Source organism: Myodes glareolus, chromosome 21 (genome assembly GCF_982192425.1).
Source record: "Myodes glareolus chromosome 21, mMyoGla1.1, whole genome shotgun sequence".
NCBI classification, from domain to species: Eukaryota; Metazoa; Chordata; class Mammalia; order Rodentia; family Cricetidae; genus Myodes; species Myodes glareolus.
Genome location: NC_142046.1, coordinates 55,613,624 through 55,641,076, shown reverse-complemented (window position 1 = coordinate 55,641,076; position 27,453 = coordinate 55,613,624). Strand labels below are relative to the sequence as shown.

At 38.1% G+C, this 27,453-nt stretch overlaps 1 protein-coding gene and 1 pseudogene across 2 annotated transcripts in view; one reads left to right on the top strand and one right to left on the bottom strand.

The window, feature by feature from the left end:
• Positions 1-5,801: 5,801 nt before the first annotated feature.
• Mtx2 (metaxin 2) overlaps positions 5,802-27,453 on the bottom strand; it is a 52,938-nt gene continuing 31,286 nt past the window's right edge. For both annotated transcript variants that reach the window (XM_048425911.3, XM_085680939.2), the window contains 7 exons: positions 21,110-21,182; positions 15,722-15,798; positions 14,194-14,286; positions 13,720-13,758; positions 13,184-13,309; positions 12,185-12,261; positions 5,802-6,244 (listed from right to left, as the gene is read on the bottom strand). In XM_048425911.3, coding sequence (XP_048281868.1) covers positions 6,073-6,244; positions 12,185-12,261; positions 13,184-13,309; positions 13,720-13,758; positions 14,194-14,286; positions 15,722-15,798; positions 21,110-21,182 — 657 coding nt within the window. In that variant the 3' untranslated portion in view covers positions 5,802-6,072. The remainder of the gene's footprint in view (positions 6,245-12,184; positions 12,262-13,183; positions 13,310-13,719; positions 13,759-14,193; positions 14,287-15,721; positions 15,799-21,109; positions 21,183-27,453) is intronic.
• On the top strand, positions 23,401-27,306 carry LOC146890387 (large ribosomal subunit protein uL16-like; annotated as a pseudogene).

The following is a 27,453-nucleotide window of genomic DNA, read 5'->3' as shown; positions in this document are numbered from 1 at the left end:
TAATTATCAGATACATTATAACCCTTTGACAAAATCCCAAAAAGGAAATATTGTTTATTCATACACACACACACACTACCTAAGACTATAAACATCACAAGATAATTTCTAATGCAACAATAACGCTTAACAATTCAATCTGTCATGCAAGATTATTTTCTTCTCATTTGAAAACATTATTTTTCAATACTTTTAATACTTGTTGAAATGCATTTTCTGAAAAGCAAACAACACAATCCTGTGTGTATGTATGTGTGTGTGTGTGTGTATCTGTATCTCCAGCCCTTAGCACATTCTCAAAGCTCGCTGTCTAGAATGCTAATAGGCCTCTCTGTCTCCCTTCCTATGATCACTGCTTGCACACCTTTGTCTCATTCTTTCCGAGCCATTTCTAGGCCTACTTCTACCACCTGATTTTTCTACTGCTTTCCTTGTACTTCTTGCCTTTTCTCATTGGATTCCAGTGACTTTTACATTAGTGGGTGCTAGAGAATTTTGTGTTCCTTAACTAATTCAAGGCTTTGTTTTAAAATGTTACTTGGAATCTATTCCTTTCTCTCACAGTTTTTCTCTTTAGTGGGCCTAGACATTAGCAGAGGCCTGATTTGGCCCTAACTGCCGTGACCTGCACAGCTTTGGGACTGACCTGGAATGCCAGGGAATGAAGAAACAATAGAAACACAGAGAAAAGATGGGAGTGTCTGGGTCGTGGGCTCTGACAGAGCCAGTAACAACTGGGAGACTCGGAGCATTAGCTGAACCGATTATCTAGCCTCAGTAGGACTGTAGGGGAACAGTCTCGGGGTGCAGCTGTCTGGGAAGGTGAAGTTGTGGTTGATAGTTTCTACACACACTGGTTTTAGCTGTTAACCTCTAGGAATATCTGTGCTTGGAGCAGAAGGCAGCTTTGCCAATCCTCTTAACCTGACCTGGGGGAGACTTTGCCGTCCCCATGGGTCTGAGGCACTGGGGTCCTTGAGATGTCGGTAATACACATTCACTCAGGACTTCATTCTAAGGACTAACGCACACAATATCCTTCTGAGCCATCTATCTGATGCCGTGTGTGTAGGTTTTCCCTCACTAGCAGGGACTAAACCATGAGCAGCCTTCCATCAGAGCAGTTATTTTGCTGTTCTTTCTAGGGTCCCAGGGGGTTTCTCTGTAAGCACAGCAGAGCCAACACTCAGAAGACTAAAGACCTTCTCCAGATCTCCAGAGTTCCCTATGCAGGTGTCTTCCCTCAGCACTCCACTCTGACTTCTCTACCAAAGGAGACTGCTGGCTGCCACTTGGGTTCTCATCTTCTTTGGGTTTAAGTTATTTAAGACAGGGTAAGCCTGTTATTATTCTATCATGAATAATACCCTATCATGAATGGGGGGGAGAGTTCCTAATGTCACAATAAAATATAAAAAACTTCTTGAGGAATCAGAGTGAAACAAACTTCCTTATTTTGAAATTGTCAGAGAAAAGGACCCACAAATGAAAACGGACTCTTTTTGAAGTAAGCCCTTCATCAACAGCACCCAGCAGAAATACTGAAGATGCTGGTATTTTAACTTGGCTGGGCCTGGTGGCAGATGCCTGTAATCCCAGTTGTGTAGGATATGAGGCGGGAAAGTATAAGTTTAAATACAGCCTGGACTACACAGTGAGTTCAAGGCCATCCTGGGCAACTTATGAGTCCAGGTCTAGACAAAAAAAGCAAGCTGAAGAACTAGCTGAATGGGAGCTCTCTTGCCTACAATGCAGAAAGTCCTAAGTTTAAGCCCCAGTAATGGGGCAAGGGATGATTTGGACGCATTTGAGGTCACTAAACATTCTAAAGGTGATTTACCTTTCCTATTTCAAAAATCATTTTAATAGCTTAAAAGTTACAAAAATCATCATTTCAGGCCAGTTGTGGTGGTATACAACTTTTATCCCAGCAGAGGCAAGTGGATTCTAGGAGGTCAAGGTTAGCCTTGTTTATATAGAAGAGGTCTTGGCCAACTAAAGATACACAATGAAAAAAAAAAAAAAACAACAAAACTTGTTTCAATCACCATTTTAATATTTTCTAACATAATATTAAAACGAGCTATTTTTCCAGGTCCTTTGGCAACAAAGAAAACCAAAACAATGGTGTGACGGCAGCACAATTCTGTAGAAAGAATCAGAAGGGAAAGTAATCAAACAGACAACAACTGGCCCGAGCAAGCTGGTCCGCTGCTCTCTTCCGGGCCCACTTTGTACTGGTAAGACCAGATAATGAGCGGCACTTTTCCTCTGTAACAATTCATTAATCAGAGAAATGATCCTTGCTAGTGTTTAGATGTTTTACTTAATTTGGTACCTCTGGCCTGCTGCCCCACTCGTGCCAAAATTATTATTTCTCACCCAGCAGGTGATAAATAACAGCTTCACTCGTGATTAATACCGTGAATCCTTCAACCTGACTAATGCAACGGGAAGAAAGCAATGTGAGGCCTACAGAGCAAGTGGGTGATGATTGTGAGGACCGTGGAAGCAAGCGCTGCTTCACTTGTGGGAGGACAACCACAGGAAATGAGGCGTCTGCCAACAGTCCAGCTGATCCTTCGAGGCTTCATTAAGCCCATCGCAGTGATACGTGCCTCTGCAGGCCCAGTGCAGGTTTTTTACTCCCAACACTACGTCCTAAGTACCTTCAAAGAAAAGAAGCCACCAACTCCCTTCTGCCTGCATTTAAATATATATTAAATGGGTGACTGACCAAATAACAAATGAGAAAATGGAATTCTTACCGAAGCATTAGACACTGTAACATGGGTCATTTGAGAGCTACATACAGTCTCTGGTGAGTTCTGAAATACTGCAATCATGCACAAACCACAGCAAAATTAACATTTGCTGCTGGCAAAAAGGAAAGCTGTTTGTAGTGGCCAATAACTAAGGCCACATGATGCCGTCAACTTTACTACTATTGGTTAGCACTGGACACCAAGCAAATACCAGTGGTCCTTAGCTAGGCAGAGGGTAAGTAGACTGCACTGCAGAGGAAGCTCCCTTGCCTCCTCAACAACCCCCTTTACACAGTACACAGACTACATGTGCATACACATACATCACTAACAAACCTGAATGACCGGGCACACACCAAGTAGACCAGGGTGACCTTGAACTCACAGAGATCTGTCTGCCTCTGCCTCCTGAATGTTGGAATTAAAAGCATGCACCACCATGGCCTCTGGTTTAAGTCCCAAGTCAAGTCAATGGGTTCACGAAGGGAGTTAATCAGGTGAATGTGACAGACTAGTAGCTCTATTTAATTTTAATGCCGTCACACAGGAGGATGAACCTAGCATGGCACAGCTCGCACACTAGCACCTGTCCGTCTCACTCGCCCATCACTGCTCTACCTTTCTGACTGAGTTCATGGCTGCTGGCTAAATGGAGAGTCATGGAGCGGAAACAGAAAGCGTGAAATAACTTGAATAGAGGTATGTGACCATAAGCAGATATTCTCAAGAATCAGAGAGTAAGTATCGACTCCTGCAACTAAAAAAATGTTTTACCCCTCTTAGCCCAAGCAGTGTGGGGTACAGCATCCGATCACTTTAAAACTGCACAGTGGAATAAGAGACAAGGAAACAGAATAGGGGACTGAAACCCAGCCTGCTATCAGATTTAACCAGAATCTAAAACAAGAATCACCTCTCTTATTAGCCAGGTATGGAAAAAAAGCCCAACAAAAAGTGAATAACATCAGTATAGAGCTGACTTACCAGACTCTTTCCTTATAAACTAGGAGGAAATACAAGACCTCCACAAATAACCAAATGTAAACCGGTACTCAAAAATCCCAAAACCTCAATGCAGGAGGCCAGCTGAGTTCAAGTTCAAGGCCAGCCTGGACTACCTCCCAAAGCTAGTGACTTTTAAATGAAAGTCTCTGCTTCTTATGATAAAGAGAAGAGGAAAGAAGAGAAGAGGGGAGAGGAAGGGGAGAGGGAAGGGAAAGAGGGAAGAAAGAGAGGGGAATCATCAAATTTATTTAAACAAACTTTATTGGGCTATAATTTACATACAATTAAATAGTTTGATAAACATATATACCTTATAAACATTAGAATCAAAGTAATTTCCCATTACCCTTCAAAAAATTCCCCTCTACATATAGTCCACTAAGAATAAAAAAATCTGACTCCAAAGCTAGGCGGTGGTGGCGCACACCTTTAATCCAGCACTCGGGAGGCAGGGCAGGTGGATCTCAGTGAGCGAGTTCCAGGGCAGACTCCAAAGTTACAGAGAAACCCTGCCTTGAAAAACCAGATAGATAGATAGATAGATAGATAGATAGATAGATAGATAGATAGATAGATAGATAGATAGATAGATAACCTCACTTCAGGCAACCACTGAACTGTTACTATGGATTTACTTCGATCTAAATTTCCCATACACATGCCATTCTCCAGAGTACTTACTTTACACAACCCTGGCTGTTGAATTAAAATATACACTTTAGGGGCTGAACTTGTTTGCAGGTTCAGATTCTAGCACACACAGTGAGCTCACAACTGTCTGTAACTTCAATTCCAGGGGATCTGGCCCCTGAAGGCACCAGGTATACACTTGGTACACGCAGAGAAGTATTCACATATACAAAATTTTTAAAACCTTTAAACAAACAGAACAAGTGGCAGCAAACACCTGCAATCCCAGCACTCTAGGGACAGAGGCAGACAAGTCAGTCTCTCTCTCTCAGCACTCTACGGAATAGAAAAGTGAAACTAAATTCCCCTTTGAAAGTGTTAGCCTGAAGTCTGGCAGTTGTGACACACACCTTTAATCCAAGCATTCAGGAGGCAGAAACAGACAGATCTCTGACTTCAGGGCCAGTCTGGTCTATAAAGTAAGTTCCAGGACAGCTAGGATTACACAGAAACCCTATCCAGAAGGGGGGAAAGGTGTTAGCTTGGAGATGAAATACAAGCGAGAAAGACTATGTCATCATGGAGCGGGGGAGGGCTCCTCCCAATGGCCCGCTCATCTTGAGAAGCCCATGGCAATCAATGACTACGGAGGAAGGGAGAGAGACTTTTCTCTCGGGAGGGGGCCATTGGTAGGCTGACCCACAAGCCACACTGAATGACCTCACAAACATGAGTAATTTGGCTTAGGTTGTAAAAAAACATTCTATTATTTTAAAGACAGGAAGTTGAGGGGAGATGGGATATATGTGGGGAAAGGCGAAGTACTGGAGGGAGTGGGGGATTGATATGACTAAACTATTTGTACACATATATGAAAATTTTAGAAGATTGTTTGGCTCCATTTCCTCTTTTGTAAACTGGTGATAATTATCATTAAGTGTTCTGTGAAGATTAACTGAGTTGGAAATGTTTGGTAAAGAATAAGAAGGTAGTATCAAATAACTATCACTCTCGACATATTAACAGATAAACATCTCCTTCTTTACAGAACCACTACTATGAGGGATGACAATAGATAATCTTTAGTTTTGCATATGAATTCCCATCACTACTCCTATAAAAACTACCCCCCACCAAAATAAAAGAATAAGAAAAAAATCAAGAAGTTCTCATCCTCATAAAATTAGGTTTCAATCCACCCTGCCCTAACAAAACATTACTCCAGTTCAATTCAGGAACACAGACTGTTCGATGTGTGCCTCACCGATGACCGGCAGTCACCCCACTTTCCCAGGGCCACTTTGACCATGTGCTCCGTGTCTCACTGCACACATCTGTGCTTTCCTTAGAGAACTGTCTATTCCACCTGAGTAAGTTCAGTGAGTAGCCAAAGACAGTGAATGAAACAACCACAGCTGCTTGAGGTTTATTTTTATATGCTCATAAAGAAATAAAACGTCAAGATATAGAACACAATGTAACAAATCAAACAACTCAAAATGAAGGTAGACACAAACAGCACAAAGAACATGTATATGACATTATGCAAATTTCTGAGGTTTCAAAAAAGTGGTTTTGGTTTTGAAATTCTGAAACTATTATTTATTATATTGTTCAAGTAATTCATATTTTAAAAGTTAGATTTTTTGTAATAACTAATTGACATACAACTCTACGACAACCTGCCTTTACCCCGATCTTCAAAATAGTGCTGTTCAATTCTTCTACAGAATGCAAGGAGGTTGCTATAGTTTTTCACCTTCTCAGAAAGTTCATCACTGGTCAGCTGTGTGGTGAGAATGGTATACAAATGGCCAAACACCAAAGCATCAAGTTCAGTAGGTCTAAAAAAAAAATAAAGATGAGAAAAGCTAAAGCACCTCATTTTTACATTAGAAAGTATTCTTTCTTAAAGAACGTTTTATTCATCAATGTGAAAGGAAAAAGTCATAGAAATAAAACCTACCATAACAGGATAGAAATTTTTTTCACTTGCAGAACATGAAAAGATAACATATTAATTGCATTCATTTTTAACTTATTTTTATTTCATGTACATTGATGCTTGCATGAATGTCTGTATGAGGGTGTCCAATCCCCTGTAAGTGGAGTTACAGGTGGTTGTGAGCTGTCATGTAGGTGCTGGGAATTGAACACAGGTCCTCTGGAAGAGCAGCTAGTGCTCCTAACCACTGAGCCATCTCCCTAGTCCTAAATTCATTATTTTAATCATGAAATAAATAGAGTATGTTTCCAGAGTGGCAGACACTATGCTAGAGATTAAAAGATATTCTAAGACATGGAAAACAAGCGTGAACGTGTGCACTTGCACATGTGTGCAAACACACACACAGAGCAGGTTCTCCATGTGCCCATTACAAGAGGCAATAAAAGGTGATATGTGTCTTATACCACAGTAAAGCTGCACTCACTGAACTGTTTCCCTCCCCAGGGTCCGCAAGTTTCAAAACACTGCCTGTTTATAGCCCAGACCTCAGTCCAGTGTCTGCAGTCTCCAGGGTTGGCTGAGCACACGAAGGCAGGAAAGTAAGTACACTGTACAATGTGAGATGCACATCCTGGCACACGCCTCTCACTGCAGTACTCAGGCTTAGTCAGTGATATTGTAAATTGAAGGTGATCTTGGGTTATACACAAATTCCTGCCTAAAAATAAAATGAAATGAAAGCGTGCACTCTGTGGTCACGTTTAAGAAGGTAGTCAAAGGGTAGCATTTCTTTTTAAATAAGAAGAGTCCTTGGACTTAATAGCACCATAATTTTTTCATCATAAATGAAGAAATCAATAACAAGCAGATCCTTACAAAGAGCCAAGAACACGAGGAGATAAACGCAGAGTTAAGGTCTTCACTAGTAATATAAACACTAACTGTCCTACATCCTAATATGTCTTAAAAAGAGATATCTGTCTTACAAGTGGAAATTGGTTTTCTTAATACACATTTATGCCAATCATCCCTCACTTCTTATATGGCTGGGCATTCTTTATCAATAAATGAAGGCTCTGAATAAGGTCAATAGTGAATCTGTGCTCAAGTTAAGGTAGGTCAGGTACTCTGAAGAGATCAGAATGTCAAATGCTAAAAGTATATACTCATACAACTCCAAAGTTTTATGAAGTTATATATGGATATAAATTTATATATAAAAATAAGCATACAAAAACTGTTACATTAAGACAGTTACTTAAAGTTGCTTTTGAAAACCGTTGGGAAGTAGGACACAACAGCTGAACCAAAACAAAGCACATATATTATCAAAACATGTTTTATAATCCTTAAAACCTAAGACAATGTCTATTTCTATGGCCCTGGCTGGCCCAGAATTTTTTTTTTTTTATTAAAAATTTCCACCTCCTCCCATTTCCCTCCTCCTCTCCCCACTGCCCCTTCCCCTCCCTCTCCAGTCCAAAGAGCAGTCAGGTTTCCCTGCCCTGTGGGAAGTCCAAGGTCCTCCCCCCTCCATCCAGATCTAGGAAGGTGAGCTTCCAAACAGACTAGGCTCCCACAAACCAGTACATGCAGTAGAATCAAAACCCAGTGCCATTGTCCTTGGCTTCTCAGTCGGCCCTCCTTGTCAGCCACATTCAGAGAGTCAGGTTTGATCACATGCTCCATCAGTCCCAGTCCAGCTGGCCTTGGTGAGCTCCCATTAGATCAGCCTCGCCGTCTCAGTGGGTGGGCGCACCCCTCGCGTCCTGACTTCCTTGCTCATGTTCTCCCTCCTTTTGTTCCTCATTTGGACCTTGGGAGCTCAGTCCAGTGCTCCAATGTGGGTCTCTGTCTCAGTTCATCCTCAAACTCACAAATCCACCTGCTTCTACCACCCAAGTACTAAGATTAAAGGCATTCTCTGCAATCCTTACAAATTTCAGTGACTCATGTTAACTGATTCTGACTTTCCTTTTAAAAAGTATTGGTGAGGCTGGAAAGGAGGCTCAGCAGGGTTAAGGCACTTGCTGCCCAGCTTGGTGACCTGAGTTCTATCCCAGGAACTCACACGGTAGAAGGAGAAAACCAGCTTCTCCAAGCTGTCCTCTGACCTCCACACTTGCTCTATGGCATGCCCTCTACCAACACATACATAATTTAAGTTTTGTAAAATAAAGTACACTTGTGGTTATGCAACAATATATATTTCTTAAAACTCAAAATCATGCTCATAAAAGTACCAATTTTACAAAATGTAAATCATGCCAAAAGAAAAAAAGATAAGCAACCAATTCAGAAAAACCTACAGCTCTTATGAAAGACAAGGACAAACCAACAACAGAATTACACAAGCCATGAAGATGGCTCAGCAGGTAAAGGCACTGGCTTCCTGATAATACAATCTCAATCCCTGGGCCCACACTGTAGGAAAGAACCGAATCCCAGAAGCTGTGCTTTGACCTCCACGCATGTGTCATAGTACACATGATCCCTGCACACACACATACACGCACACACGCGCACACACACAGACAGACACGAAATAGTGAGCTTTAAACTGCTACTAAAGTATGAAACTCAAAGCCCTTTCTGTCTTTTTTCTCAATTACTGTTCTTGTTACAAAACTTTTTTCCTCTTTTTCATTTGGTTTCTTTTAAAAGTTTTTTCTCAATATCTCCAGTAGGTAAGTAACAACCAAAGTTGGTTTTAATTTTAGGAAGTAAAAGTAGGATACAAAGGAAAAGAGAATCTGCCACTGATAGTATACATGAGAGCCAAGGGTAGAATTCAAGGCTTCTAATCAGAATCTAATCTATGGATCTTAAGCCAGTACCTTACTAGTTAAGAAACCATGACTGTGGCTGGCCCGGAGCCTTTCTGAAAAGCCACTGACAATGACACTGGGACCTGTTTCCTCTGCATATACTGGATTTTTGGGATCCAGTCTGTTTGGACACTCACCTTCCTGGACCTGGAGGGAGGGGGGAGGAACTTGAACTTCCCACAGGGCTGGAAGCCCTGACTGCTCTTAGGGATGGAGAGGGAGGAGGAGAGGGAATGGGGGAAGTGGGAGGGTGTTGGGCGGAGGGGCGGAAATGGAAACTTTCATAATTTAATAAACTTTGAAAAAAAAAAAGAAACCATGACTCATGAAAAAAAATGATTTCTGCCACAGATAAATTTAAAAAAAAGTTTTGCCACAGCAAAATACAGGTACAAGTTACCTTTTCCTAAATGTAGATTCTTTCCATCTAATACTGATTAAATGAAGGGCAGACAGACATGTGGTATGCACCTGTAATCCTAGCATTTGGGAGGCTAAGCAACAGCGGGCAGAGGTTTGAGGTCAGCCTGAGCTACATAGCAAATTCCAGGACTACACAGTAATAGCCTTAGCTCCAAAAATTAAATAAAAAGAATAGGCAAAATTAAAAATTATATTCTTCAATCTACTTATTAATAAAATAATTATCTGCCTAAGTATCACATTGGGTAAGATTTTTGAATACTTACATCTTAAATACCAATTAAACATCAAAAGCATGTCTTCTTTTTTACAACTGTCTAAATTTCATTTTCTTTTGTAACCTTAAATACAACTTAACAAAAGTAATATCTTTAATTTTTCTCTAAATCACATGCCAAAAGATTTCTAGTTATCAATGCATTGACAAGGACTTTGACTAAAAATTATTCTCCTGCCCGACCCAAGAGATAGCATGTATGTGTAACAAAAATCACTCACTGGTAAACAAGAATAATGCACTTCAAACAATAAAACATAGCCCCTCTCAACTTTAGCACTAGTAAGAATTCAATACCAAAAACAACTACATAATACTAACATCTACATAATACTAATGTCTTTGTGTTAGGAACTAAAGAATAGAAAGACAACATAGTTGTAGAAGCTGTAACTTTCAGAATTTGATGAATCCTGTAGGCTTTTTGCTTCAGAGATTAACAAGTCCAATTTTTAATTTTAAAATAATTTTATATAACCTGAGATGTATATATGTTATATATGTAGTTTTATATTACTTCTGTTACAAAATGATATAACTGAAGTATTTCTAAATTGTCATATTCATTTTTAATATAAAGTATGTTTGATATGGCTACAGAAGAGAATGCCCATGAAAAGTAGAAATCATAGCAAATACAGCTTGTGGAGGACGTGTGTCTGACCCCCAGCGCCCACGGCACAGCGCCCACGGCACAGCGCCCACGGCACAGCGCCCACGGCACAGCGCCCACGGCACAGCGCCCACGGCACAGCGCCCACGGCACAGCTCACCATCACCATTAACTCCAGCTCAGGACTCCGGCCTCCTCACGTGTACAAACCCAATCATATACACAGAATTTAGAATAGAATAGAATAATTTTTTTAATGACTGGAGCTGGAGAGATGGCTCAGTGGTTTAGAGCACTGGCTGCTCTTTCAAAGGACCTGGGTTTGGTTCCCAGCACCCACATCACAGCTCATTACTGCCCTTAAACTCCAGCTCCATAAAATCCAATGCCCTCTTTGGCGCTGCAGGAACCAGTCCTATCAACAGGCTCTGGATTTGACAACAGACCTTACAGACTCTTCAAAAGGTTCCTGATATCAGCCTCAGGCTTCCACAGGCACACACCTATCCATGCATGTACACCCATATACATATATACATACGGGAACACACATGCATGCATACCATACACATAAAAACACATGAAAAGGTATTATCAACCTAAAAAAGTGTTTCTAATAATAAGAAGACAAGAAAAAATAGCCTTAAGAAAGTCATTGAGATGAAAATACTAATTTATGCTCATCTATACTGTATCACATAATTAAACAATCACTTTCAATATATGAAAATTATTATTATTTGCCAGGCAGTGATGACACATGCCTTTAATCACAGCACTCGGGAGACTGAGGCAGTTAGATCTCTGAGTTCAAAGCCAGTTTGGTCTACAGAGTAAGTTCCAGGACAGTCAGAGATACACAGGAAATACTGTCTTGAACCTCTTCCCTAGTTATAATTTTTAATAAAGGAAAATCTTTGCCCTTTTAATGAACCTTTTTAATTAAAAAATGTAATTAGCATTAAATTTTTAAACTCTTGTTAATAGAATATGCATTACTCAATTTACATATATACATATATTTTATCTATACTCCTTAATATCTGTATTTACAATATTTTCATTTTAAAAGGATAAACAGTTCTTGTCCATCTGACAGTATTCTGCTTGTTATTAATGACTCTCCTGGTCTTCAAGTATCTTACACTACAGATTGTGGCTGTATTAGCAGCATATTTGTGCTGTTGTACTTGAAAGTTTAAGATTTTAATATTTTGTACTTCTTACAGCACTTTAAATTATATCAAAATCTTTGTCAACCCATACAAAAAGTGATTGATTTACATGACTGATCTTAAGAAAACTCAATGACAAGGACTTCAGACTTTAGAAATCTTAGTTCTATGTTAAGCAACACTGTGCCTAACAGTCAAGAGGGAATAAATGTTTAATGAGTACAAAAATGAATTTTAAAAATAAGTCTTTTATATACATACATACATACATACATACATTCCCCTGTAATGTATCTTGCTACTTGAAACTAAAAATCTGTGGACGGAAAGCTGCAACATCAATGACATGACACAGAGGGCTGGAGCCCTTTCCTGTACATAACAGGAGAGCAGCACAGTTGTTCCCACCAAGAAGAGCAGAGTAATATGTCCTTCTTGAAAAAATAATAGCTCTGTGATAAAAGACATCTGAAACCTCTATGTCAAGCAAAGCCATTCCCACAAGAATAAAACATCTTACTGCTTATTGAAGAAGTAAGGTTGTGTCCCCAGTCTTTGGGAAAGCGCTTGACAGCACTGGTCCACATCTTCTAAGACCTACGCAGGCAGTGAAGCAAAGAGAAAAGTATCCAAATTAGCAAAAACATAAAATTATGTACGACTCTATATCCCAGTTCATAACAAAAGCAGACTCAGTTTAAATTTTTAAGACCACAGACCTTATATATGACATAAGTAATGCTTTTGATATTAATGGGAATTAGTGAAAACCCATTAAATACAAGTAAATTTAAGTTACTGATAAAGATCACTGTTTAACAAAAAGTTTTCCTATCGAAATTTAATTCTCCAAACAATGTTTTCCTGAGACCATATATTCAATGATTTTGCTTATATTTTAAGGGGTGAGGGGAGTCTACTCCATAAAAATGACTAGAAAGTGCTGGAGATTGACCTCACTTACTCTACCCAGTTACTTGCTACCCCTCTGTAGCACACATCAGTAAGATGTCTAGCTAGAAATCAGGGAGAGAAAAACAATCACCCAGTTAGCTTAAATGACTGATGCTCAACCTCAAGACCTTGGAAATTACATTTTTTACAGTTTTAAATTTTTTTGTTATTTTAGCAAACTTAAGACACCCCCCTTCAAATAAAACTAGTTAAGTACAATACTTAATAAAGCTTTTTAAAGATCTGATGCTGCAGATCTATTTATTGATAAAAGATTGCCATAATATGCTATTTAGGAGAAGAAAAAAATCAAGTTATAGAATAGCAGGTAAAATATGATCCCATTTGAGGACAGTATCACTTAGACATCTAGAAAATATTCTGCAAACGAAGAGGAGCGAGTCTGAGGTGGCGGGATCTTGGCCTCACAGGCACAGGCAACTTTCATAAGAGAAGAGAAAGGATATCAAATTGTTTATGTTACAATATTACACTGAGATTACTTTTTTAAAGTAATTATTTTTAAAGTAAAGAGAACCTTTTGTTAACTTTGATCTGTACTGACCTGGTCTAGAGTCTTGTTACCCCATCCGATAGCTTTCATCTTACGTTTGACTTCCCACTGCTTCTGATAGGCCAAAATGTGGTTCAAAGGCCAAGGGTAAGGGGAGCCATACCTAGCATGAGTGATCTAAAGCAAAAAATCTTTGTGAAACACAGAATCCTTCCTAAAAAACAATGCATTTTTACAAACAGAATTCTAAAATGTATTCCCGGAGAGCATACATAAAGTAATCTGGAATATATATATATATATATATATATATATATATATATATAGCTTACAACATAAAAAATTAAAATTTTAAACCATTCCCTTTAAAAATATATAAACTTTTATGTACTTTACAACCAGTTCTATCAAACAATGACACATGGCTTCCCTAAAATGTATGTGCAAGCAAAATTAAAGTAAGTGAAAAACTGTATCACTAATGGTATAAACCACAATGTTTCATTTATGAGCAGGGACTTGCGATTCTGAGCAAAAGTGTTTTCTCATTAAATTTTAATTAAGATAAATGCTGCAGAACCACTCACCTCCCCGACTGTAGCTTCATCACACCACTGGAGATACAGCTAGGAACAAAAGAAGAGTCACTGAAACTACCAAAAGAAAAGGGTCAAACTTATTTCTTGCCACAGTAAATTCCTAATAAGACAACTTTGTAAATCAAATATATGAGCTTTTTTCTTCTTGGCTAATTCACTGGACAGAATTATCAAATTTATCAGCAGTCTTTACAGAAAACATTTCTTACGTACAGAACATATGTTTGTACATATGTACAACAGTATTGTATGGATATTATTAAAGTAAACTGCAAAAGGCTAACATAAAACAGTGAGTAGACAAGACTCAGAGCTGAAGATACCCAGAAGCTTGTTTATAGATAATGACCCCCAGCCTGAGTCCAGCTTCTCAATGGCTTTATGGTAGACCATAGGGAAAGTTTATATGAGAATGCAAATTATACAAGACTCTACTTTATTTCAAGCATTATAATCTTATACCTCTGCAGTCAACAGCATATTGTTGACTAATTCCATGTAAGCTTTCATTTCTGCTTTCTGGACTTCATCCAACCCATCACTAAGAGAATGGCCCTAAAGGAAATTTTAAAAAATTTTAAAAGAGTACCATATTAAATATACAAAAATCTTTGTTATCTTTCTATCACAAGTAATATATGTAAATGTCTAATGTATTAATTTCCAAAACAAAATCATTATGTATAAAAGTTACCTAATATTCAGTCACTACTAAGTAGTATAAATTTGTCATTATATACATGCATTTTCAATAGATAAAATGACAAAATGAATTATTTCATAAAGGAGAAAACAAAATGGTTAGTAGCAAACCTTGCATTTTTCAAGCATAAACCTTAAAAACAAAATAAATGCTAAACATGTGCTACTTATAAAATGGGCAAAGATGAGGGAAAATAGACAGTTTAGTAACGACATGGAGACAAAGACAAAATCAAAAGTAACAATGGAGAGACATAAAACGGAATAACTCCTAGCTCAACGCGATGATCAGTTCTAATTATTAAAAGATATATGTCAAAGCATCCTAATAGCACTTTCAGGAATTTATCTTTTTGTTTGCTTTGTTTGGGACAGAGTCTTATTATGTAGCCCCGGCTGGTCTGGAACTCACTCTGTAGACCAAGCTGGCCTCAAATTCACAGAGACCCGCCTGCCTCTGCCTTCAGAGTGCTGGGACTAAAGGTGTGCATCACCATGCCTGGCTTAGGAATTTATCTTAATGAAACAAGTATATAGAGGTTTCTGCAAAAGAAAATTCATTTTAATACTTATAAATAGCAATATAAAAGGTCAACGTCCAAAGGCCCCATTTAAAAACTATATAATGCACGAAACACAACAGAAAACCATGTAACCATGTATTTTTAAGATATGTATCTGTGTATAGTCATTAATATGGAATCATTTTAAAACTTATCGGTAATTTTAAAGGATAAAATAACACATAATAGTATGATCTGGATTTCTACCTATATAAAGGTCTGCAAGAATGCTGTTTTGTTGTTGTTGTTCTTACAGGGTTTCTCTGTGACTTTGGGGCCTGTCCTAGAACCAGCTCTTGTAAACCAGGCTGGCCTTGAACTCACAGAGATCTGCCTGCCTCTGCCTCCTGGGTTCTGGGATTAAAGATGTTCACCACCACTGCCTGGCTAATAACAGTGTTTCTTAACGGTTAAAATCCAAATTAAACAAATGAACAGAACTACTGATTACCAAGTAAGAAACTTAATATTTTCGACTTCAAAACATCCTATATCTATTTTCCTTCTCAAAGTTCTTAAGAACTTAAAAGGTTCATTTAAGACAGAAATTCTCATTACCCTATATTAGAAAAAAAACAACCTACATCTTTGCTATTGATTTATATTATGAAAAAGCACCCAACTTACAGTTCAGAAATATCTTCTAATAATTTACATCAGCATTTCATTAAGCTAGGTTCAAATCAATGAAAATGGTCAAACGCATTTTCTATTTTTTCCATTACCTTGGCTTTAACGAACTGGACTATAGGACCAAGTTCTGACACTACTTGATTTCCCACATGAATAAAAGGTACTTTTCCTGTTGATGAGGAGAAAAGATGTAAGAAAACAGTTTCAGTAAAGTTTGTGCTAGTAAAAAAAAAAAAAAGTTAACAAGAAACACAGGTTTGTTTTATTCATATAGAAATGCTATAAAATTGTAATTTTCCAAATGACAAACCAGAAGCATCTGCTAAAGTCTACAAATTTTAAGCAATGATTGCTTAAAATTTTAAAATAAAAGAGCCAAGTACAGCAGCACATGCTGGAATCCCAGAACTCAGGAGGCCGAGGCAGGATCTGAAGATCAAACACAGCTCCTAGAGTAAAACTCACAGGCAGGTAGGGAAAGAACAAGCAGATTCATTTTTAAAGTTCTTGCCTAGATATATCAACTAGTCATCACGTTCTCATTTCAGAACACTAAAAAGATTAATAATAAATCACATGGCCCAAGCCAGGACACTAGTTCAAGAACACTGAAAACTTCCTAAGAAATTTAACTGGGATTTCTCTTCAGGATACAGCACAAAACCTAAATCTATACTGAAAAGTGTTGGGTTTTTTTTTTTTTTGGGTGGTGGTAGTGGGTTTTTGAAACAGGGTCTCAGTATGTATAGTCTTGGCTGACCTGAAACTCACTTTGTAGACCATGCTGGCCTCAAACGCCCAGAGATTCACCTGTCTCTGCCTCCTGAGTGCTGGGAAAGGTAGTCTCCAAATTTTTTCTTTTATGCTTTCTAATTTTAAATCTGATACTCACTGAAATCAGTATTCTTAGTGAGTAATGATGATTAATAAATGTCTTGGACTCAAAGAATGTACCACCTTAGAGGGTGTTCTACTTTGAGTTATATTCCCAATACACAAGAGGAAAAAGAACAAAACAGTAAGCTTTTGAAAATGGTAACACGAAGAGACACAGCTGAACTTAGAGCTGCAGTGCTTGAACAGCGTGAGGCCGTGGGTTCACACCTCAGTGGGAGAGTAAGGGAAAGAGGGAGAGAGAGAGACTGGTGTCCTTAAATAAATGCCACATTAGAGAGTAACATTCCATTTTAATAAGCATTAATGCTTAATATAACTATTAAAGATAAAGGAAAAAACAGTCTCTGAATAGCAAGCTAGCCCACTCCAAATGTGAAAGGATGGTTTAGTTCAACCAGAGTTCACACTAACAGCAGGCTTCTGCCTACTACTTTTCCATTTATTCACTTCTAATTCAGTCAGCCTGAGGGTAATGGATGAGGGGCCTGGCACCAATAAAAGCTTCATCTGCATCTACGGGATAACACTACAAAGAAAAGAGAGCCTTTGGGAACACAACACTCAAGAGATGTATTTTTATTTCCCTACTACCAATGGTGCATTCCTTTTATTGCTTTATAAATCTCAAAAAACAAACAAGCTAAACTGGATAAACATTAGGTTATATTGTTATTTGGTTTTAACTTGGAAAAAAAACTTTATTAGAATAAATACAGGTCATCTGAGATTTTGATAAAAACTGTTTCATGCCTAGACTAATGGGTACTGTGAGATATGATATTTAAGATTTTATTTGATGTATGTGTGTGTGTGTGTGTGTGTGTGTGTGTGAGTACATGCACACGTGCACACATAAATAACAGTATCTACAGAAGCCAAAGGAATAGGAGCTGGAGTTACAGGTGGCTGACACGGTGTTGAGAACTAACTCAGGTCCTTCACCAGAGGGGCACATCTTAATCACTGAGCCACTTCTTTAGAATAACATTTTTAGAGGCAGAATATTTCTCTTTTTCAATTAGTTTCTAACTCTTCCAGAGGAGTACTTTGTCTTCTTGCAAATATATTAAGTTGGGGCTGAGCTGAAGACTAAGTGCTGGCTGCACAAGCATGAGGACTTCAGTTCAGATTCCACGGACCCTCAGAAAAGGCCAAGAACTCTGCTTCCTTAGCGCTAAATGAAGGAAACACAAAGATCCCAGGGGCTGGCTACTTGGTCTAGCCAAATGGTGAACTACTGGTTCAGAGAGATCCTATCAAAAGAAAAGACACAAAGACTCACAGACAGAGACACAGGTCATCCTTGGTGCCAGAATGCCCCAAGAATGCCCCCTTTATTGGTTCAGGGGCAGATTATACAGGGATAGCCACACCCCAGCCAAACACACCAGAAACCATTCCCCTGCCATCAGGAACGCCTGAGGGTCTCGTGCTCAGAGCAGCTGCAGGCACTCAGATCAGGGGAAAACAAGATGTTTACAAGAAATTCAGGATCTGAGGATTCACAGCTCCCAACACAGGCAGATACTGGGATGCCCAGATTTTTGTGTGGGTGCTGAAGATCTGAACACTGGGCCTCATGCGTGCACTGTAAATAGAGAACCATCTCCCTAGCCCTATTTCTTTCTTTTTCTTTTTTCTAAAGAAAGCAATAACATATTCTCAAGTAAGTCTGTATATCAAAGACTGTCAGCTAGAAACTCAGATGCCATCTTGTCTGAGCAGCTCACGTAAAGGTGAGAGAAGAGAGGCAGAACTGCCCGAGGAAACAGTTAATAACAGACATGGGGCCGGATGAATGACTTCCTAACGCTTAGCCAAAATGTTTTCTAACTGTCTTACGTTGTTTCAGAAACCCATTACAAGCTGAGGATGGTGGCACATTCCTTTAATCCCAGCACTCAGAAGGCAGACAGGTGTCTCTATGAGTTCATGGCCAGCCTGGTCTACATAGAGAGTGCCAGAAAAATCAAAGAAATATAGCGAGTGTGGTAGTTTGAATGCAAATGGGCTTTACTGGAGGAAGTGTGTCCCTGGGGGTGAGCTTTGAGGTTTCAGCTGGTCAGGTCATGTCTGCAGCACCATGTCTGCCTGGTATGCCACCATGTCCGGCCATGATGATAATAGATAAATTTCTGAAATTGCAAGCCAGTTCCAATAAATGTTTTCCTTTATAAGAGTTGCCATGGTCATGGTATCTCTTCATAGCAACAGAAACCCTAAAACAGTAAGCCCTTGTCTCAAAAAAAAATTATAATATCAAGTAGGCAGATTTTTAAGGAAATTTTGCACTTATCACTCCCAATCATGATAAAGAAAACACTAATTTGAGACAAGATGAAGTATAAATATCTTAGTAAAAAGGCCTGAGAGCATGGCAATAAATGTGAACATACTACATATTTCTCTAACATTTTAGAGAAAGCTCTTTGCTTTTCAGAGTGTATAAAATGAAGCTAATCCATAATTATATAAGCACAATAACTTAAATATGTGACAAACGATATCACTTCTTGCCACTTATCAACTTCAGTGTTAAATTATTAATCATTTTATAAGTAGGTGTGTTAGTGTGGATGTAACTGGCCCCCAAAAGCTCATAGCGAATGGCACTATTAGAAAGTGTGGTTTTCCCGGTGTTGGAACGGCCTTCAAAGGGAGGAAGTGGTGTGCAGTGTCTCAGATAACTTCCTGCTGCCTGCTCATCAAGAAGGACCTCCTTCTCAGCCCCTCCAGCACCATGCCCGCATGCCATCACGTCCCACCATGATGATAATGGACTAAACCTCTGAAACTTAAGTCACCCAATTAAATGTTTCCTTTTATAAAGGTTGCTATGGTCACGGTGTCTCTTCACAGCCAGAGAAACCCTAAGACAGTAGGTATATAATCAATTTCCTTATATGACAAAGAAAAAGACAGTGAAGATACAATGTATTTCAACATAGTTTACATTAGCATCTGAGCCAGCTAGTTTTTAAGTCAGCTTGTCCCACGCTAGAATCATATGAGACAAGAGAATCTCAACTGAGAAACTGAATGCATAACAGTGGTTCTCAACCTTCCTAAACTGCAACCCTTTAATACAGTAGTTCTTCCGGTTGTGGTGACACCAACCATAAAATTACTTTTGTTTCTACTTCATAACTGCAATTTTGCTATTTTATGAATTGTAATGTAAATTACCTGTGTTTTCTGATGGTCTTAGGTGACCCCTGTAAAAGGGTTGTTTGAGTTCCCACGAAAGGGGTCATGACACTCAGGGTTAAGACTGCTCCAAAAGATCAGGCTATAGGCAAGCCTGTAGGGCATTTTCTTAATTAGTGACTAATGTGGAAGGACCAAGTACATTATGGATGATGCAACCCCTGAGGGTTGGTGGTCCTATAAGAAAGCAGGCTGAGCATGAGGAGAAAGCTAGTAAGCAGTGTTCCTCCATGGTCTGCATCAGGTCCTGCCTCCAGGTTCCTGTCCAGTTTGAGTTACTACGTTGGTTTCCCTTAGTGGACTGAGATTCAGAACTATGTAAGCAAAATAAACTTTTTCCTCCCCAAGTTGCTTCTGCTCATGGTGTTTCATCACAGCAATTGCAACCTCTAAAAATCCAAAATATATTTTATTTCTAAGTCTAGAAAATATTTCTTAGAAATGTTTTCTAAAAGTTTATTCAGAAATCTAATAAATGTACATTTATACAGAATTTTCAGTGCTATGGGATGGGTATCTACAGATAGTCTAACAATTATTATCACCCTTAAAAACTTAAGGGTGAAAAGAAAATGCTAAACACAGCTAATTGCTAAATAATCACCATATCAAGTTGAAGAGATTAACAAATTTTTATATGCATAAAAAGCTATACGGCATACCTACATTAATCAATTATACACAATCATTTATTCATGAAGGAATGATTCTGTGTAGTTATTGCTTTAACAAAACCAAAATGAAAATAATCTGTGACATTATATTTAACATTTAATTAGCTTTGAGACATTTGAATGAATTATTTGAATCTCATTGATTTAAGACTAGTTAGATCTACTGGCATCTAACACACAAATCTTCCTAATCATTAAATCTACTAGCATGTAACACAGATCGCTGTCATCATTTAGAAGAGTCAAAGTGAAGGTTTACTAAAAGTGCTTTAAAATACTAGAAAAAAGAAAGTTGACAATTTAATTTTTTCACGTGTTTTTTTCTTCTACCTATGCTATAGGAAAGATAAGTCAGGGATGCTGAAAAGTTTATTAACATTAAAGTTCGTTTTCAGGTAAGAAAAACCCTATATAGATAAGACTGGGGAAATCAGGTATCACATATGTACTGAACATTCAGTTAAAAATCTCAGACCAGAGGTGAATAAATAGACATAGGCCTTCATGATTAAGCTTATAACTGCTACTTTTAAAAACAATCAGAAGATTGTTCAAAGGGGAAAAAACAAAACCAAGGATTTGACAACGGGGGCTAGAAATACGGCCAGTGGTAAAGTACTGACGTAGCAGGTTCAAGGCCTGCCTGAGATTCAATCCTCAGTACAAAAGAATAAACAGTATCAACAGAAAACACACACTTACCAGATGGAGACATGTATTCTGCATTTGCCCTACACACTACTTTGACAGGCAGATTACACATTTGCAGAAAGGCCTGTAAATGAAGAGAAACATAAGCCTGGTAAGAACACATGCACATTTGAAAAGAGCTCTTCCTTCTTCACTTCTTTTCTAAACAGTCCATACACTAATACTCCACTGGAAAATGATGAGCAGTTTAAAGCTTCCAAACAAAATTATCATTTTACTTAAAAAAAAAATCTGTCATTAGTAAATATATAAACAATACAATTATATATACTTAAGAAAAAATGTATTCACTTTCTATTACTTTATATAAGTAAGCATTACTACACATTGCTTTAACTTTCTTTAATGGGTGACTAATGTCAAAATTTTATGAACATACTGATAGTTTAATTTTTTTGTTCACTGAAGGATTGCCATCTTTCTCGTCATACTAGAAAATTCAAAATGTTATTTCTGCTACTCAATGTTCTTTTCAGTAATCCTCAAAATCCTGACATGAGGTTTTTATGTTAACTAATTCATCATTTAAGATTTAAATTGGGCTGGTCGGTGGTGGCGCACACCTTTAATCCCAGCACTAGGGAGGCAGAGGCAGGCAGATCTCTGAGTTCTAGGCCAGTCTGGCCTACAGAGCTAGTTCCAGGACAGCCAAGGATACATACACAAAACCCTGTCTCAAAAAATCTTTTTAAAAAATATTTAAAACTCGGAGCCAAAGCCCAGTAAATAAAGGTGTTTGTCCCCAATCCTGACAACCTGAGTTTGTGCACCCTCCAAATCCCACATGGTGAAAAGAACCAGCTCCCAAAAGTTGTTCTGTCTTCTATACACATATGGTGACATACATGCTCATGCTCGTGTCCTCTCTCTCTCTCTCTCTCTCTCTCTCACACACACACACACACACACACACAGCACAACTAATAAATAAACATAAAATTTAGTAAAAATTTTAAAGAGACAAATGATTTTCCCCTGGTTTACAGAAGGAACAACTGTGAAGGATTAAATGTCGACCAATAAAAGAGTAGGTAGGCAATATAGTATATCAAAGCCAGAATGTTCTATAGCTGTCTTCTCTTAAAAGCTTATGCTTTGGAAGAATTTTTTATGATTAAAAAATATATAAACTGTGTGTGGTAGCACACCCCTTTAGTTCCAGTACGCAGCAGGTGGACCTCAGCATGGTCTACATGGTGAGTTCCAAAACAGCCAGGGTTAAATAAAGACCCTGTTTCAAATGGGGGTGGGGGGAGGAGGGGGAGAAAGAAGCAGAAAAAAATATTCACATATACAAAATTCTACCTAACCTACTATTTCTTGGGACACTCTTCTTTCATGACTTTGTGACTTCTCCTCTTAGACACTTTTCCAATGTTCTTTCTACACGATAATTCATTACACTGGGAAACCTTAAGTTACTGTAGTGCTAATTCCCATACACACTTTAGAAGGCGGAAAAAACTTTTCTTATTTTCACAAGTTGATGAAATTATAATAAAAATAGTCAAATGTGAGTTGCCATAAGTTACTTCATTAGCAAGGCTATTATTTATCATATATTGAAATTAGGACTACAACAGCCAGCTTATACACAATACAAATCTCTCAAGAGCTGTTTCCTAGGATTCCTAGGAATCCATTTTGGATTGAAAATCAATACTGAACATGAACAACATTCTAAACAAAACTCTGATTTACCCATTTGTACAACTAAGGTAAGACTGTTTCAGGCCAATCTGGATTACATTACAAAACCCTATCTTGTTACAAGACCCTGTCTCAATAAAATAAAAATAAAACTTTCTATTTTAATTTAAAGTATGTCAAGTAAGCCAGGTGATGGTGGCGCATGCCTTTAATTCCAGCACTAGGGAGGCAGAAGTAGGCGGATCTCTGTGAGTTCAAAGCCAGCCTGGTCTATAAGAGCTAGTTCCAGGACAGGCTCCAAAGCTACACAAAGAAACCCTGTCTCAAAAAGACAAAACAAAACAAAACAAAATAAAATAAAATAGTACGTCAATTAAAATTTTAGTCCTCCAGAAATGTAGAAATGCTTCCTTAAAAAAAGAAATCCCCTTTACTCACAGCATGAGTAAAGTTTTGTAATTTATGTATATCTGATCTCCCCAAGCAAAAGAAATGCTTTAGAAAGCCAAAGAAAGTAATTTTGCTTTTTTTGTATTTCTGCTGGTCTCCTTACAATCGTCTTCACTTTCCCTACAACTGACTTATAATATTGTAGTATTTGATGCTAAGCACTCGACGTTGCTTACTTTGCAATGTTATCTGCGTACACCAATCAAAGTGGGCAAGAGTTTACTGTAGCAAAAGCCGTTATCTGCCCTACCCTCACTCATGCATATTTTCCCCTTTCCCGGAAGTGGGAGAAGTCTCAGCAGCAGGTACTAAGTGCAACGTCCAGGACTCCATCTCAGCACTACAAAAGGCATACGGTATATGGAAACAGACATAATCAGAAGAAACAGAAAAACAGATACATAGGCACTATAGAAAAGGCAGAGAGGAGCACCTATCAGGAGTCTTTCATACTGTAACACAAGGAAGGGAGAGATCAATGATGGTGACTGCAAACTGATTTCAGGAAAAGAAAAAAGACTAGGGTCAAGGAGACAGCTCAGTGAGTAAAAGTTCAGCTCAAACTTGAGGGCCTGATTTTGGATGCGGAGGATCCACATAAAAAGCCAAGCAGATGGTAACTCCACCTCAGGGCAGGAGGAAGAGGGAAAGCAGAGCCCTTGAACTTCCTGGCCACTGGTCTAGCCACTCATTGAGTTTCAGGTTCAGTGAGAAACCCTCTCTCAAAAAATAAGGTGGAGATGGCCACAGTGGCCCATAATTTTAATTTCAGAACTCAAGATGCAGAAGTATCTCTGAATTTAAGATCAGCCTAGTCTACGTAAGACATTTCAGGCTAGGATTACTACAGTGAGCCCCTGCATCAAAAAATAGATAGGTAGGTAAGTAGGTCGGTCGGTCGATCAATCGATCAATCGATTGATAGATAGATAAAATAAAAAATAAAAAAGAGTGAAAAGTGACACCTAACCTCAGCCTCTGATCTCCACACACATGCATACAAACATGAAAACACACAAAAAACATAAGAAAATGAGAATGTACTCATATTAACTATGAAATATGAAGAGAAATTTATTGAGAACAAAAATCTAGGAGAGACTAAGGCCTTCAACAAAGCAAGAGTTTGAAATAATTTAGTTCTTTTCAAATACCTGAATAATATCCAACTGCTAATTAGCAACCACTAATATCTTACAAAATGGTACATATGGTATGAAATTGTACTACATATATAGTAGAATTATATATAGTAGAATCAATATTCCATAGAACTTTAGTTCACTGTTTTAAAAAGGCAGAATATATTGTTGTATAATCAGAACTATACTTCAAATTTTTGCTTCTTTTTAAAAATAAATAAACTGAATTAATTTTGACCAATTTAATGGCACTCAACAAACAAACCTCAACTGAGGGCATGATTCTTCTTAGACAGAGATTAATTTTTTAACATAAACACATTTAGTCTTCATCACTAGTTCAGAAGTAATTTCTGAATTCAACTGGAGTTTACAAAGAAGCTTGCCATTACAGAGAACTTCCACTCAAATATTAAAAATGTAAAAACAAAGCATTACCATGATTATCTTCAACATGTAAACACTTCACAGGGAAAGGAAACTCTGACTTAACTGGTACTTTTGTACTCTCTCTGTAAAATGGAAGGGAATTGACGTTCCAAAACAGTACTTTCGCCTTCTACATTTCTATAATATGTTTAATTGGGGGGGGGGAGCTGTACACATATGTGAGGGTAACCATGGAGCTCAGAGGTTACAGATCCAGATCCCAATAGAGCTTGAGTAACAGGTAGCTGTGCACCATCCACCACTAAGAACTTAACTAAAAGAATGGCATGAGTTCTTAACCACACAGGCATCTCCAGCCCCTCACTTTTATTTTTAATCTAATACTCCAAATAATAGTTATGAAACATCAACCAAAAACACATTTTGTTTTTTATTTGAAGTAGAAATACTTTTATTCTTAGCTGAGAAAAATGTAGTCTTGGTTATAACAATGAATAGGCAAACTTAACCTCTTATTCTTCAGTTGGACACTTAATTCCGAAGCAACTCAAAGAAAGAACAACATGAAACAACTTCCTTAGCATATCCTATGCCAATGTTTTATAACCAGGCTGTCCAATATGGTAATCACTAGTGACAAGTTGCTAATTAGGTTAAATTTAAGTTTAATAATATTGTACAAAATTTTAAAATCAGTTTCTCAGGCAATCTAGTCTTTTTTTCATATTCAAGAGGCACCTGTGCCTAAGGTCTATCTACTACATTTATTATACAGCACAAATATCAAACTTCTGTGGGATAGGGTAGTGGGTGCTGGACATCTACTGGATAGCATGTGTTTATAACAACACGGGTAGCCAGTACATAAGAGAATGAGGCACAAAAAGCTGACAATATCTGGAAGTGATTAACATTATAAAGACAACCTACAAAACTGGGAGAGCATCCTCAGCAGCATCCCAGATAATATGTACATCACATTTCAAGTCTTTATTGCCAAATATACTAGCAATATTCCAGAAGGAAACATGAGAAAAAAACGGTTAAATTAAATTTAAAACCACCAGGCAGTGGTGGCACACACTTTTAGTCCCAGCACTCAGGGAGGCAGAGGCAGGCAGATCTCTCTGAGTTCAAGGTAGTGTGGTCTACAGAATTAGTCTTTTTCTATGTTTCACTGCTTTGTACTTTTTTGCTTAATTTTCCTTTAAGGTCTATTTTTATCTACATGCAATTGTAATAGGCAAATGCTTTATCTTTTTCTATTCTGATTTTGGTTGCTTTTATAAAGAATCTAATTTTTTCAAAGCTCTCAGATGTTGATGAATCTAAAGTTGAGCTAAATATTCCAGTAATAGTTTTTATGAGAGTGTGTACTAAGATTGGTTCTATTCTCTCACGTAATCTGTCTTCATATGTGCTCTTAAATGTCATTTTCATGCTTTGGTAACAGATTTTCTCTATATAAAGCATATTCCTTATTATGTTTTATTATTTGTTTATTGAGTTATGATTTCTGATTACAAATAGCTAAATTTTCTGGTAGCTTTCTAAACCAATGCCTGCTTATTAATAGTATAAGTATTGATTTCTTAAAACACTAATTAATAGGTGGGTTTACTTAAAAGTACTGAACTTTGAATTCATAGAATTAAAAGATGCTAACTCTTATTGTAGCTTGTCAGTACTTTTCAAGAACTTATTGTATGTAAAGGATAGGTAGTAAAGACAGTCATGGTCTGTAGGTATTGACGGAACTTACACTCTGAAGGGAGAGATCTTTTATCTGCATGATTTTGATAAATTATGAAGTAAAAATTTATGTCAGTACCGTATGTTTATTTATTTGTTTTTGTTCTGTTAGAAAAGATCATATAGTAATGTGTGTTGAAAATCAATCATTCCTTCTCCCCTTCAGCTCATTACCAGTATTAGTATTTTAGACAAACTGTGTCCAAGGACTCACTTCTGCTGAGGTGTCCCTGGGGTCAAGATCCACAATGACTTGGGACAGAAGAAGGCAAAAGTTGATGAATTCCCATTTTGTGGCCACATGGTGTCAGATGAACATGAGCATGGCTCTGCCAAAGCCCCAGAGGCTGCCCGTATCTGTGCCATCAAAGACACGGTGTGTAAGAGCTGTGGTGAGGGAGGATGGCTTTCACCCTTTACTTGTCGTCCCAATGAACAAGATGTTGTTCTGTCCTGGGTCTGACTGGCTCCGGATGGTATGCATAGTGCCTTGGGAAGCCCCAGGTCAGGGTGACCAGGGTTCACCTTGGCCAGGTCATCATGCCCATCTGCACCAGGCTACAGAATAAGGACACATGTGACTGAGGCTCTGCCTAGAGCCAAGTTTACCTTCTCTGGCTGCCAGAAGATCCACATCTCAGAGATGTGGGGCTTCACCAAGCTTAACGCAGTGAGTTTGAAGACATTGTTGCTGAGAAGCAGCTCATTCCTGATAACATCAAATACATCAGCATTTATTGGTCCCTTGCATTTCTGAAGGAGTCCACAGTACTCTCCTGTACCCTCCCAAATCATGTTCAGTAATAAATCTCATATCCAGTCAAAAGCAATAAAACAAAAACAAACAAACAAAAAAAACAAAAACAAAAAACCCACCAGCAGCACAGCTGGCACTCACTGCAGACGGGATGAGGGAAGACAAAGTGTTTTCTACAATCTAAGAGATGTAAA